The sequence below is a fragment of the Ceratotherium simum genome, chromosome 36 (assembly GCF_057802395.1).
Source record: "Ceratotherium simum simum isolate JZ-2026a chromosome 36, ASM5780239v1, whole genome shotgun sequence".
Taxonomy (NCBI): Eukaryota; Metazoa; Chordata; class Mammalia; order Perissodactyla; family Rhinocerotidae; genus Ceratotherium; species Ceratotherium simum.
In genome coordinates, this window is record NC_141935.1 from 30,433,075 (window position 1) to 30,447,494 (window position 14,420).

The following is a 14,420-nucleotide window of genomic DNA, read 5'->3' on the forward strand; positions in this document are numbered from 1 at the left end:
AGTTCATATTCAAGAACCACTCTTCCTATTGTCTCCTATAAAGTCATTACTGCAGCTTCAATTTAAAATGCTTATTTTTACTGAGTTTAATTTAGATACACATTTGCATTGTAAAATGGGTACTTCAAAAATAATCATTTTAGTCTTAGGCATACATGCTCATTCTTTGTAAGGGAAGTAACTTCCTGAGTTGCATGTTGTCGCTAAGGGTGAAGTAAATTTCTGGAGCGAGATTTAACCTTCTGTCTGCTCTTATTACCAGGAATAGTTTGAATTTGGTATGTATCAAGACTTTTGAGTTAAATTTATAGAATTTCTTTATAAGAAAAGATTTTTATTAAGACAACTTTATATTATTACAGTACTTAGGGTTGGTATGCATTTATTAGCCACAGAACGAAAAATGAAATGTTCTCTTTGTCCAGTGGGTTCACAATGACATTTATACATAATGAAGTCCTAAATATAACAGGGGATGATATGATTTCACATATTGCTGGCACCTGGCACGTGGTGGAAATTTTACAACTAGAACCATGAGGACGCAGGTCCTTATTTCTCTAATGTAATCAGTAAATAATTTTTGCATGTATCATTCTCCTTTCTGACAGTTTAAAGTCCAAGAAGGCGCTGCATTGGAGTGTGGAGCAAGCACAAAAGGAAGCAGCAACTTCTCCCTGTATTGGAATGCAGACAGGTAGACATTTCATGCTTGTGGTCAGAAGCACAGCACCTGACACATAGTAGGTCTGCAGAATCAATACCTACTGGTAGTCTCTCTCATTCTCTTTGCTTCTCCTTTTCTATCTAAGTTCATTTGCACCCAAATTTCTACAAGTCCCAGTTTAAGCAATTGAGTATAATTAAGAATATTACCATTTAAATATTTAGAAGTTTTATGCTTTCATTTTGAATAAAACAAACTGCCTCTATCTTAAAGATTTACATCCTTTAAAAAATAGGGCATGAATATCATAGGTTCATACTAAATCTTTCTTTAACAGAATCTATTCATCCAGAAAAGCCATAAGTTTATTCAGATTATTTTTAAAAAATAAACCTAAAAGAACCCACAGACAAAATGAATGCAATTTTTAATTATCCAAATAAATACAACCTCCAAAATAACACAATTCCAACATCTGGATTTTAGAGGTACTGTGTGATTTTCAAGGGTGGCAGACGTGTATACAAACTTATTTTGTTTAGGATAGTATTTAAGTAATTTTTAACTGACTGAAGTCACATCAATGGATGGTAGGAAGGCATCTGTGTAGCAAGGAGGAGAGACAACCTGGGGCTCAAAAGTTGCCTGGAATCATATACGAAGTGAATAATGAATGTATTATAGCTCAGTGTTAACTGTAGAAAGCATCATTGTATGCATTTTTTCCTTCCATATGCCATAAGGCACAAAGCATTTTATGGAAGGATGGGGAGCAAGAGAGAGAAATAAGAGAAGAGGAGGAGGAGGAGGAGAGGAGAGAAAGGGAGAGAGAGAGAGAGAGAGAGAGAGACCGAGAAAGAAGAAAGAGACGTGGGCTGGGGGGCTCTTCGCTTTCTTTCTAAATTCTCCGAAATGGCCAGTCTTTGGTCGCAACCAAGCCTGAACTATCGGCCTCCCTGAGCCATTATGCCGTCTCTGGATTTATGATGGTCATGTAAAAGTGCTGATTTACAGTAAGCAACTGAAAACTGGCTGCTACATAGGAAAAACAGTTCTGGGAAAACTGTATCGTTTGCTCCTCTCCGCCCTTAACCCTCAAACAGGTTTGAATTACTGGTGTTGGCTCATTCTGCTTTCAGTGTAGGGGGCACATCCCCAACGCCCTGTGTAAATCTGCTAAGGACCGTTCCTCAGGAGTTTATGATAACATTTCTGTCTTCAGGGCTGAGAATCGGGATGAATTATCTCCTACTTATGGTTTATCATAGTTCAGGAGTTTAATAAATAGACTCAAGTATTATAGAATTTATAACTCAGGGAATGATTTGGTATACAACTTGCTTTGCGGAATTATAAGCATGATATCTTTAAAAACCATGCTTTAGGAAATAAGCTCCTTGTTCATTTCATGATTGTGGCGTGTGTTCATTTGTTCATTTACTTTTTTTACTATTGTCTCAGCTGTGCTTCTGTGTCTCCTCCTCCCCTTAGGCCATTTTAACCTGTTCATTTCTAAAAGCCAGCAGAGAACGAGGGGGAGAGAATCTAAGTAAGTTAATAGAATTTCATGTGTGCTATGACATCGAAAGTGAGTGGGCTTAAGAGAAGCTTCAACAAATTTTTCATTTTAGTGTATTTTTTCTCTCTAGATTCAAAACCAGGTCAACCTCTACTCACATTGTGGTACATTTTATAGGTATTATATTTAAAATATAACACTTCGGAATATCTGGTCTTTCATTGTTAATATTTGCCTCCCTAATTTTTTAAGAAAAAAATCCCATTTATACATGGTTTATAAAGTCAATATTTCAAAAATTAATTTCATGGATAACTTTTCAACATGACCTACTGCAGAAAGTGTAATAAAAACACTGATTTTTTTCAGAGATTTAACCTGTGGTTCACATTTAAAAGTCAGAGATTCATTTTATGGAGTTGCTCATCAAATTAAATTTTATTGCGTCTGTCAACATTTTATAGTGTTACACTGTTATTGGTCGAAGTGCATGTTATTAAAACATAAAACTTGTTCTCTGGCAAGAAATCTAACCATGACTAGTATCATTTTTAATTTCAGGACTCCCAGAAAAGGATGGATTAATTGGAACTGTACAGGACTGGATTCCTCCAGAGGGAATCAATGGTATATTTTTCTAACAGTCTAGAGACTGTACATTCTGCACTTTTTTTTCCCCCCACTGTGAGAGAAAAAACTTATTGGCTCTCAAACTCTGTCAAGTAGCTTTGTATCATGGTAATTAGCTAAGCTTGTTGTGTAGAGGTAAAGAGGCCCTACTTTGAGGAGCTTACTTTTGGGGCTATTTAGAGGCTGACTTATTATCTTCCATGGTTCCAATGGATGCTCAACAAAAATAGCAATCATTCTGTGTTATGATATCTCTGACATCGGTCTTATTTTATTGACTTACAATTTGTAGGCTGATGATTTTCTAAAATTACTAAAAGTATCATTTTTACAGTAAGTTTATGACACTTTAAAATAAAGTCAGAGTAAAAAAATTTGTTTTTAATGTAAAAAAAGGGCAGAGAAAATACAACCACACCAGGGACCAGGAATAAGATGGCTGTAACCAATGAATATTCAATTTAGCTCTAACATTCATATACAATTATATTGTTATTTAACTTCTCTATTGTTTCAGATTTTTATATATTTGCACCATTTCTTTCCCAACTAAATTTAAACCCCAGGAAGGAGAGAACCTGTCTCATACTTTTTTGTCGTCTTCCTTGAACATAATAAATACTCCAGAAACATTTTTATTGGTTCTGACAATGTATGAATATTCTATGCATTTTCATAAATTTATAAAATCTTTTACATAATTGAGGGATGACATACTTGCTTCCTTAAATATCCATTTAATCTATATTTCCTGGCTACACTACTCAGCTCTCAAAATGGATTCTAGCAATGACTGTTAGATCTGAAAAACAATGCTCACAACTTTTGGTGTCTCCCCTGCACATCTCTGGGGCTGTTATTCTACTCGCAGGTGCGTTCTATAAAACCTTTTGTTAGAGCTGTAACTCTGCTCTACACGCCATAGTGCCGAGCTTCCAAGCTTTTTGTGGATAATGACTGTTCTAATTTTCTCATGAATTTATTATTTAATATCCTGACACTATCAATTACTGTATTTTACTTGCCTTATTTTTAACTTTCAGTAGGTAAGAAACAGCTTTGAGAATGCAAACGTTTCTTTTTCCTGCACTTGTTGGCAAAGCAATGTATTCCTTTTCACATCTTTTTTTTTAAGAGTGTATTTCATCCATCAACAACATTTATAAATTTCCCTAACTTGAAACAGGTCAGACTGTAATTGGGCCTTCTACCAACAGACTAAAAGATCTAGAATTCATCAAAAGCACAGATACAACAATATATTTCATGGAACGACAAACTCTAGTTATCGTGGGTGGCCTTGACTTCAGTGATCACTCATGAGGGCATATGAAAAGGTTGAAGAAAGAGCAGAACATCACTACTGTTTCTAGCATATTCCAGGATATTCCAATAGCATTTCAGTTCCAGGAATTGTGTGTGCTCCTGTTTTCACTTCATTAGTAATTCAACATGTCTGATTTGCCCACACAATGCTTCCAACTTAGTTTACCCATTTGACCTGGAACAAAGTGAAAGCACATTTCGCCCAGCTGAAAGGTCTCCTGGCAAGTTGGTTAGCAACAGGCTTGCCAGTCCCGGTTCAGTTAGCAAAGAATAAACACATTTCCTTTGACAATTACTAGTGTACCGACTTCCTCACTCTGCAGTTTTCTATTTTATATTCTTGAAGCATTTTTTCACTTGTTATTCAACTTTTTACTCGGAATTCTTGCCTCCTCAACAAGGTTTCCAACTTCTCGAGGGTAGAAGTTTCTACGTTTTCTTCGTGGCCGGATGAACAGTTTAACTGCAAACAAGAATCGAATAAGTTTATTTGAAGGGAGGGAAAAGCGGTACAACAGCCTTACATCTTCCCTCGGTAGTTTAACGTTGTGGCTTGATACGTACCAATTAAGGAATCAGGCTAGGGTTTCGACAAGTATCAATTTTGCAATAGTTCTCTAAAATTTGGTCACTTGGGAATGCCTACTTGTAACAGCGCAAGTACACACGTGCCAGGAGGGTTCCGCGAGAAATGCAGGCGCGCAGCTCTGCCTGCAAGCAGACGGTGCACGGAGAACGCCGCCCAGAACCCGCGCCTCTCGGGCGGGCCGGCCGCGGCGCCCCCGGTGCACCTGGAGAGCCGGCTGCGCAGGACGCGGCGAGCACGTCCTCAGCCAGCTCCCTGCGCCCGGGCGGGCGACGACCTGGGCGTCGTCACCCACGGCGGAGGGAGCCACCTAACGCCGGACCCGAGTCCTCCGTGTCCCCGGGCGCCCTACCTCCCGAGGATACCTGCGTAACTTGGGGCAGCCGAGCCCCCCTACGGTGAAAAGTGTATTTATGCGGTCACGGCGCACACCGAGAGGCTTGCTCCGCACCCCCAGGGCGCGCCAGGCCTCCGAGCCTGGAAACAAGCCCCTCCCCGTGCAGCTGTCGCCGCCGCCTGCGGGCTCCTTTCACTTTCTCACGGCCAAGTCACCCAGAGGGGCGCCGCTGCCGCCTCTGCCGCTGCGCCGGGGCCTCCTCCCCGCGCCGCCTCGCTCCCGCCCCGCCCGCCCGGGCCCCGCCCACCCCCACGGCTTCTGTCTGCGATTGGCCCGCGCGAGCGGCAGCCCCGGCTCGCACCCCCATTGGCCGGGCCCTCTTGTCAGTCCGACGGTTGCCTCCGCCCTCCTGGAAAGCCGCCCTCCCATTGGAGGAGACGGCGGGCGGGGGGCGGGCGGGAGCGCCGGTCCAGCCGCTTTCGGTCAATCGCAGAAGCCCCCGGCGGGAGGGAGGGAGGCGGGCGGGGGGGGAACATCTGGCCGGCGCCGCCGCGTGCGTGCGTGGTGCGTCCCCCGCCCCCCCCGGCCCGCCCCGCCCCCGGCCGGCGGCCCCGCGCTCGCTCGGCGCCCGCTCCGCGCTGTCTGGCAGGCTGCGGCCGCCGCTGGGCTGCTGCCATGGGGAGCCGTTGAGAGGGGCCTCTTCGCTCCGCCGCGCTCCTCCGGCTGCCAGCGGGGCGGGAGGGGCAGGGGCGCGGGCGCGGGGCCGGCTCGGGGGCGGGGGGCCGGGCGGGAGGGAGGGGGCAGGAGCAGGAGGAAGCCCACCAAGTCCGGCGGCGGCGGCGGCGGCGGCGGCGGCCGGGAGGAGGAGGAGGACGCGGCGACTCGGGGCCGCCCCGTGTGAGTCCCGGCGCCGGCCCGGCCCCTGACCCCGGCGGGCGGGGCGCCCCGGGAGCGGAGTTAGTTTGGGGGCGGGGGCGGGGGCGGCGCAGCTGCGGGAGGCCGCGCGCGGCGGGGGCTCCGGCCGGTGCAGCTGCGGCGGCGCCTCCGGTGCGGAGGGCGCGGGGAGGGGCGCGGGAGCCGCCGCAGCTGCAGCGGCGCCCGGGACGGCCGCGCGCGGGGACCGGTGCAGCTGCGGCGGCGCCGGGGGAGGCGGGGAGGCCCGGCTGGTGCAGTTGCCGAGGCCCCGCGGGCGCGCGGCGGGGAGCGGCGGCCACCCCCCTCCCCCCGGCTGCTTCTTACGACTTTTCTTTTGTTGTTGCCGTGACCCGGCTCTGCTTCCTCGGCTGCTGTTGAAGGTGTTTTCCTGCTGCACCGGCTCTACGCCCTCCACCTCCTTCCCTGTGGTTTAACCTTCCTCTTTCCCCGAGTGTCTTATGCACAGCCGGCGACGTCAAGATTTGCATTTCTTCCCCGCGCCCCACTCCGCCCCCACCTCTTTGAAAAAACAAAACCCCGGCCTCGCACAGCCCCTGTGGACCCGCGGTAGCGAGACGTGGAGGGGCTGATTTGTGGGGTGGGAGTCGCTGGCCTACTGCGGTGCTCGGGGCTCGTTAAACTGTCACTCACCCCCCACCCCACTGGGTAAATGGGGTGATTAATGCCTGATATATTGGAGTGGGGAGAGGGCATTTGGTTGTGTAGCTGAGAAGGAATTTATCTCCCAAGAGTGGCTCCTGAAACAGGCGTTCGTAATTATGTCATTCTTCGCGAAGTTAGAGAAAGTTGGGTTTGTGACTTTGGGGAAGCGAGGACAGGACAGAGGCGTTGGTTTTTGTTCCTCTTTAACTCTTTGCCACGGCTCTCGAGTGAGAACGGAGTGCTTGTCACCAGGGCTGCGACACTTGCGCCTCAGGCCCCAGCTCCTTTTCTACCCCTCACCCTCCGCAGAGGCTGTGGGGATGGATTTGACGTTCACAGATGTCGCAGCACCTTGCGGGGCAACGGTCAGCCCAGCCAGTGTCGTCAGCCACGAGAAAAGAGCCACAAAGGCTGGCTAAAAAGTTCCCAAACTTACTAGAACTGGCTTGCCCTCCCTCTCCCTTTTTCCCTGAAAGGTTTTCTTGTGATCCTGAACATTACAGAGTGACCCAAAAACAGATTGTTATGGGACACAGATCAAGGGGAAGACAACGTTCTGCTTTTTTTTGAGCAGAAAGTCAGATGAGATATGCAGGTGCAGCGTTCATTTTAATAAAAGTGACTGTAGCAGGTTGTATCAGTTTATTAATTTGTCTCTTTGAACCCAAGTACTTTCCAGGATTTCAGAAAGTGCGTTTTGAGCTTGTTGATACTGAGAATTGAAATTTGCATTAACTGGCAGTGTGAGAAATTGTACTGAGAGGTAGTTGTAGATAAGTAGTTGAATAAGAGTGAAATAAGAAGGTGAACCAGGCTGAAGTAATAGTTGTGAACAGTCTTCCAACATTCTGGGACATGTGTGCCATTATCTCAGCAGAAAGAAAAAAAGAAAGTGCCGGAATCATGTCGAAATGGGACTGGAGATGTCAAATGGGTTGGTTTAAAAATATCCCTAAGTTGCCTTTGAAACTTCACGTTGGAGTTGAATAAAAGTGAATCTGGATTTCCTGAACAGCACCGTGGCTTGAGTGTGCTGTCAGTGTGTAAGCAAGCCAGTCCACCAACTTCAGACAGAAGTGTCGCGATTCCATAAATACAGTAGAACTCCATATGCTGAGTTTTTCCATTTCTTCTGTTAGAAAGTTGGGGGAAAAAGGGAGACTTTGAAGTATTTTGTTTATACTAACAGAAGAGAAAAGTTCTCCTAAGAAAAAGCTGGTGGCAGGAGTGTAGAGGAGTAGCATATGGCATTAAAAGGAGCACAGCTGGAGGTAGCATTTCCATCTGAACATGATGTCAGAGCAGCTGACAGCCTGCCATCCCTCAGCCTTTTATTCTAACACACAGACAGGGAGTTAGTGTGTGCGGATCTGCGGTGGAGAAGGTAGCTCCTTCCTCCCGAACATCATCTCCACTTTGCATCTGTCTCTCTTAGTCTGCTTTTTTTCCACCGATGTAACAGACCTGGAGCCAGCAAGACTCAGAGGAAAGGACTTAATCAGGTTTATGTGTCCTAAAGGTAGGAATAGCAGAGAGATTAGATTGAGCATATTTCTGTTTTGGTGTTTTGTTTATTTAATTTAAAAAATCACATTACTTTTCTAACCCAGTTTAGGAATAATATACGAAATTGAGTATTAAATGAACATGTTATTGGAGTTGAAAGTCTTGGGCTTGTTTAGTTTTGATTTTTATCCCTTTTGCTTGAGCGAGTAAATAACTTTAATACACAAAAATATTTCAAGTTTTGAAATGTTAAGAAAGGCTTTGAAATACTGCTTTTTGAGATCACTTCAGATTAAAATGCTCTTTTTGTTGTTGTTGACTGCTATTTAGATTCCTTTTGCTTTTGGGGGGGAGAAATAGTAAACTGTCTGGAATCCAGCATTCAAACTTATATGAGAAGATTATTCTAGTTAAGAAGCTAGACTGTTGTGTAATTAATTCCACTGTGAAACTTTATTCTTGAAAACATTCAGCAGCACGACTGAAACATACAGCTGTAGTGCTTTTGAAACCGAAGGTTTTTCAAAAAGACCAAAAAAAAAAAAAAAAACTTTTGTCCCCAGGAGAATAGTTTGACTGGTTTCCTCATTTCTCTTTCAAATATATATTTAAGAGATCTTTTATTTCAGCATAACAATAATTATTTGCAGGAGTTTTTGTGTTAGCGACTAATTTAGAACTTGTAGATTTGAGCTGCCTGAATTGGCCAGACAGCTGTAATCGCACTCCTCTATTCTTAATCTCTTTATCTGGGCAGCAGCTGCCATATGGCCACAGTCAGCTGGATCAGATGTTTATAAGCTTCCTTCTTCGTCCCTCTCTGTCCTCTCAGCCTCCTAATTTGATCGCGGCTACCTTGTGAGCTGCCCTCCAATCTTTATTTTTAGCCCTCTCAAGGATTAGGATTGATGTTAGCTGTGGGGCACTTAAAGTGATTGTATTGTAAATCTTGGTTTATTCTAACAGTGGCATCTTGCAGAATGTATTTGGGGTTAGGATGAAAGTTTCAGTCCATCTTGGCCAAAGTGTAGAAGAAGCAGGGAAGGAATTTCTGAATATTAAATTGATGTGTATCCATTCCCCCAATGCACTTTCTGAGACGGTTGGTGTGGAACCTCACTTCTGGTCACAGGAAAGGGGAAGTCGGATTGTCTTTATTTTTAAGGAGTTGAATTTTGACCCTTCTTGCATCTTCTACATCTTTGCCTTTCTTCTCCTTTCCTTTCCCTCTCCTTCACCAGAAACCAAGGGCAACAATGCATATTTGCAAGAATAGAAGCTAGTGGGAAAACAAAATATATCAAGTTATGTTGAAACAAAGTATTTTCTGTTGACTGAGGTAAGGCAGAGTCAGAAAAAAAATAGTTTCTCTTTTCCTAGCGAGGCTTTTTTTTTTTTCGTTTTTGATGTTGAATCTGTAAAGCTTTTGAGTTTCATTTGAACGTGATCTGCCTTTATTTTAAAAGTTTGAATTAATTTTAATATGGAACTCATTTTGCTTTGCAATGGATCAAAGTTTAGATGAGAATTTTCAGAGTTAAATAAAGCCCTTCTGGTTCCTAATATTCTAGATGTACAGATTTTACAAAGAAGTATAGCCATTTTTTCCTCAATTCATTTAAAAAAAATATTTGGATTTGTTCATAGTAAAGATGATCTTTTCCATCTGTTGGTGTAGTTCCTTCTGATCTCGTACATGTGTGCTCTACCTGCAGATCTTAAGGCATTAACATCTGTTTTTATACACAGGGCTTTTGTTGTTGTAACACTCTGACTTTAAAAGTAAGTTGTTTGCTAATTTCTGGACTAATTATGCGATTTCATTTTTTTCTTGATTCAGCCAAATGTGTGTGTTTAAATTGTGCTTTCTAAGTGCAGTCAAGTAGCAAAAGTAATAAAAAGGATGGTTGAACAAGTTTTCTGAATCTTCCAGAATGTGTTTGGGACTTTTCTTTGTTCATTCGATGAATTGTTCCCTTTGAAATTAAAGCTATTTTGTAGGTTTTCATAGGACATAATTTGATGAGTAGAGTTAATTAAGTTTCTTCTGAAAGAGGTCTACATTCTTATTCTCAGTTAGAGACTGTACTGAAATCAAGGCTTTTAAAACTTGACCAAAAGTCCAGGGAAGTAGAGATGTACCAGAGACGGCGTGGCTGGGGTCAGGGGGTTTGGAAAATGGACATTTTCCCTCCCGCATTTAGGATTTGAGTGTGTGATCTGTAGTCCTTGGGTCATAAGCCTGATTAAAATTCAGAGACATGTACCTCCGCGGCCCAAGCTGAATTATTTTTTTTTATATGGGGATTAGAGCGTTGCAGAGTTGTTCCTGACCAGGCTCTCATGAGAAGTTTCTCTCTCCCCAGGTTATGAAGACAGCATGGAGTTTCCAGACCATAGCAGACACTTGCTGCAGTGTCTGAGCGAGCAGAGGCATCAGGGTTTCCTTTGTGACTGCACTGTTCTGGTGGGAGATGCCCAGTTCCGCGCGCACCGAGCTGTACTGGCTTCATGCAGCATGTATTTCCACCTCTTTTACAAGGACCAGCTGGACAAAAGAGACATTGTTCATCTGAACAGCGACATTGTTACAGCCCCAGCTTTCGCTCTCCTGCTTGAATTCATGTATGAAGGGAAACTCCAGTTCAAAGACTTGCCCATTGAAGACGTGCTAGCAGCTGCCAGTTATCTCCACATGTATGACATTGTCAAAGTCTGCAAAAAGAAGCTGAAAGAGAAAGCCACCACGGAGGCAGACAGCACCAAAAAGGAAGAAGACGCCTCAAGTTGTTCGGACAAAGTCGAGAGCCTCTCGGACGGCAGCAGCCACATGGCGGGGGATCTGCCCAGCGACGACGACGAAGGGGAAGATGAAAAATTGAACATCTTGCCCAGCAAAAGGGACTTGGCGGCCGAGCCTGGGAACATGTGGATGCGACTGCCCTCAGACTCCGCAGGCATCCCGCAGGCTGGCGGGGAGGCAGAGCCGCACGCCGCAGCAGCTGGAAAAACAGTAGCCAGCCCCTGCAGCTCAACAGAGTCTTTGTCCCAGAGGTCTGTCACCTCCGTGAGGGATTCGGCAGACGTTGACTGTGTGCTGGACCTGTCTGTCAAGTCCAGCCTTTCGGGAGTTGAAAATCTGAACAGCTCTTATTTCTCTTCACAGGACGTGCTGAGAAGCAGCCTGGTGCAGGTGAAGGTGGAGAAAGAGGCCTCCTGTGATGAGAGTGATGTTGGCACTAATGACTATGACATGGAACGTGGCACTGTGAAAGAGAGTGTGAGCACTAATCACAGGGTCCAGTATGAGCCGGCCCATCTGGCTCCTCTGAGGGAGGACTCGGTCCTGAGGGAGCTGGAGCGCGAGGACAAAGCCAGCGACGACGAGATGCTGAGCCCCGAGAGCGAGCGCGTCCCGGTGGAGGGCGCCGTGGAGAGCGGCCTGCTGCCCTACGTCTCCAGCATGCTGAGCCCGGCCGGCCAGATCTTCATGTGCCCGCTGTGCAACAAGGTCTTCCCCAGCCCGCACATCCTGCAGATCCACCTGAGCACGCACTTCCGCGAGCAGGACGGGCTGCGCAGCAAGCCGGCCGCCGACGTGAACGTGCCCACCTGCTCGCTGTGCGGGAAGACGTTCTCGTGCATGTACACGCTCAAGCGCCACGAGCGGACCCACTCGGGCGAGAAGCCCTACACGTGCACGCAGTGCGGCAAGAGCTTCCAGTACTCGCACAACCTGAGCCGCCACGCCGTGGTGCACACGCGCGAGAAGCCGCACGCCTGCAAGTGGTGCGAGCGCAGGTTCACGCAGTCGGGGGACCTGTACCGGCACATCCGCAAGTTCCACTGCGAGCTGGTGAACTCCTTGTCGGTCAAGAGCGAGGCGCTGAGCCTGCCCGCCGTCAGAGACTGGACCTTAGAGGACAGCTCGCAAGAGCTCTGGAAATGATTTTATATATATATAAATAATATATATATGCATATATATAAATAGATCTCTATCTAGGTGTGGTACGGTCTAAAAGCAGTCTTGTTTCCCAGAACTAAGAAGTTGGGATATTAACTTGTTTTTGCACTTTAGAATAGCATGAGAATCTCACTAATTTAGCATTCTGATAAAAGAAACTTTAGCGCAAGTCGGAGAATAGAGAGGTGTTTTTCTTTCGAGGGCGTAGGGGAAGTAGGCCAATGAGAACCTTTGAAACGAATGGTCCTATCACAAAAGGCTTTCACAGGGCTTCGTTTTGTCAACATTGCATTGTCTTTTGAGCTCTTTTTTTTTTTCCCCACTTTTTTTTTTTTTTTTTTTTAAGGTAGAAATTCCCTCCAGTTTTATTAGCCTCTTTCTATGTCTCAAATTGCATGAATCTTTTCTGGCTGTTGGAAACCTGAATGCTTTTAGACCCAAATGGAAAATTTCTGAAATGCTGGATTATCTATTTTTAAACAAGCAGTTGACTTAAAACTTTCTGTGGCAACTTCTGGTTTTCTGACGGTTCCCAATGAGAGAAATTCTGAGAGTACACTGGGATCGCTGGGACGCTGTCTGTGAAGGTTTGCTTGGGACGAAAAAGGATATTGCAGCTTCAGCAGTGTTGAACTGTGTGTTGAAAATGTGAATTACTGTTATTGTATACTGTAATTGATTACATGGGCTGGGGGGGGTCAAAGAACTTGACAGGTTGTGTTGATGCTCTTAGTTGAGTCTTGAAAAGTAAATATTAACGCTACAGAAATGCATGAGTTTCAATATATTTTTTGTCTTTGTTTGCATTGTATAACTTTAACGAGTGAGTTTAAAATTATTTAATTTCCTTAGAAAAAAATAGCACCATTTGGGAAAAAACTGGTGTTATGAAGAACGTAAATGCACTGTTTTTATTTTTATTTTATATAATTTAAATTGACTTTCCCACTGTCTTTAAGTTGAAACTGTTAAGCTGAATAAAAACTTAAGCTGCAGATTGATAACTTCGCTACATAACAAGGAAAATATAAATGTTTACAAACGGCTTCAAGATTTGCATGTGCAGTGTGCATTTATAACAAACTTCTAATTGCACAAAACCCATGCTCAAAGTTTAGGTGTACACATTTACCCAGTTGAGCATTTTTAGAATAACTACTGCACAAATTGACAATAGGTCATTCTCTCTTTTTTTGCTCCCCTTTTCTTTCTCTCCCCTTCTTCCTTACCCTCCCTCCCCCCCCGCCCCCCCCCCCAACTCTTGAAAAGATTCTATAGACTGAAAAAGCCCCAGGCTGAAAGGGCTGGACTGCCTTGATTGACATGGGGAAGGGGGTTAGTAGACTATGTGTATCGCGGCAGCAGAGGCTGCAGCCCACCGTGTGGTTTTAATGACCCAGCACGCAGGGCAAAAGCATTTTGCACAGTGTTTGTTTTCCTGTCTTGCACTTACAAATAAGGTCTATGGGAGTAGCATGGAAAACGTTTGCTGTTTTTCCCTTTTTTTTTTTAATTGCTTTTGTTTAAAATTTGATCGCCTTAACTACTGTAAACATAGCCTATTTTTGTGCTTAAGATACTGAATGGAAAACTCCATTGTGTGTTGCTGGACTGTTTTGGAAATATTTGGTCAAATGTGTGTTAATTTGGCTGTAATGGCATTTAAAGCAAACAAACAAACAAAAAAAGCTGTGAAAATGGCCTTGGAGCATTATCTTTAGTTACTTGAAGAGTTTCTAGTTTTTTTTTTAAATACAGTTTATGTTAAAATAATTTTTATTAATTTAGAAAAGACAATCAATGTCTGTGAGAAAACGGACTTTCTTTTGGATTTATTTTGTGGTCATTGTGAGTGATTGCTTTTTCCTTTTATTAGTTTCACATTCTTCCTTTGTTCTAAAACTTAGGCTGACATCTAGCTTCGACAATCATAGTATGTTTTATTTTCCTGAGGGGGGAATAACTTATAATGCTGTTTAGTTTTGTACTATTGGTGTGTTGGTGAATTTTTAAACTGTGTGCTAACTGCAATAAATTATATGAACTGAGAATTTCTTGTGTGTTATTTTAATTGTGATTATGTACTGCTTAGATCCTGAATTTGTAGGTGGCGTCTTATTTTTAATATTCTATTCAAAACTTAAGAAATTATCAGAATGCCTTAAATCCTTTAAATGGAAATGTGCAGACTTTTTGCTTCTAGTCGTTTATGAAGATACTACATGCACATTTTAAAAATGTGACCCATTTTCTACAACCTAGGTCAAGAACGTTAAGGTAATTCCCTAGAAATTTGTGAATCTG

General features: G+C 44.2%; 1 protein-coding gene and 1 long non-coding RNA gene across 5 annotated transcripts; one reads left to right on the forward strand and one right to left on the reverse strand.

Annotated features, from left to right (window-relative positions):
* Positions 1–1,077: 1,077 nt before the first annotated feature.
* LOC147912373 (uncharacterized) lies at positions 1,078–6,412 on the reverse strand. Its single transcript, XR_015550031.1, has 2 exons — positions 6,305–6,412; positions 1,078–4,605 (listed from the first exon to the last, which is right to left on the reverse strand). It is a non-coding gene; the product is annotated as an uncharacterized LOC147912373 (long non-coding RNA).
* On the forward strand, positions 5,859–14,167 carry ZBTB18 (zinc finger and BTB domain containing 18). 4 transcript variants are annotated; one of them, XM_087424494.1, is made up of 2 exons: positions 5,859–5,962; positions 10,516–14,167. In XM_087424494.1, exon 2 carries the CDS (start codon positions 10,530–10,532, stop codon positions 12,096–12,098), a length of 1,569 nt encoding a protein of 522 aa, XP_087280620.1. In that variant the 5' UTR covers positions 5,859–5,962; positions 10,516–10,529; the 3' UTR covers positions 12,099–14,167. The 4 variants fall into 4 exon arrangements, with proteins under 4 accessions (XP_087280620.1, XP_087280621.1, XP_014650147.1 ...); XM_087424495.1 differs by lacking the exon at positions 5,859–5,962 and adding an exon at positions 5,999–6,021; XM_014794661.2 differs by lacking the exon at positions 5,859–5,962 and adding an exon at positions 6,397–9,931.
* Positions 14,168–14,420: the final 253 nt, after the last annotated feature.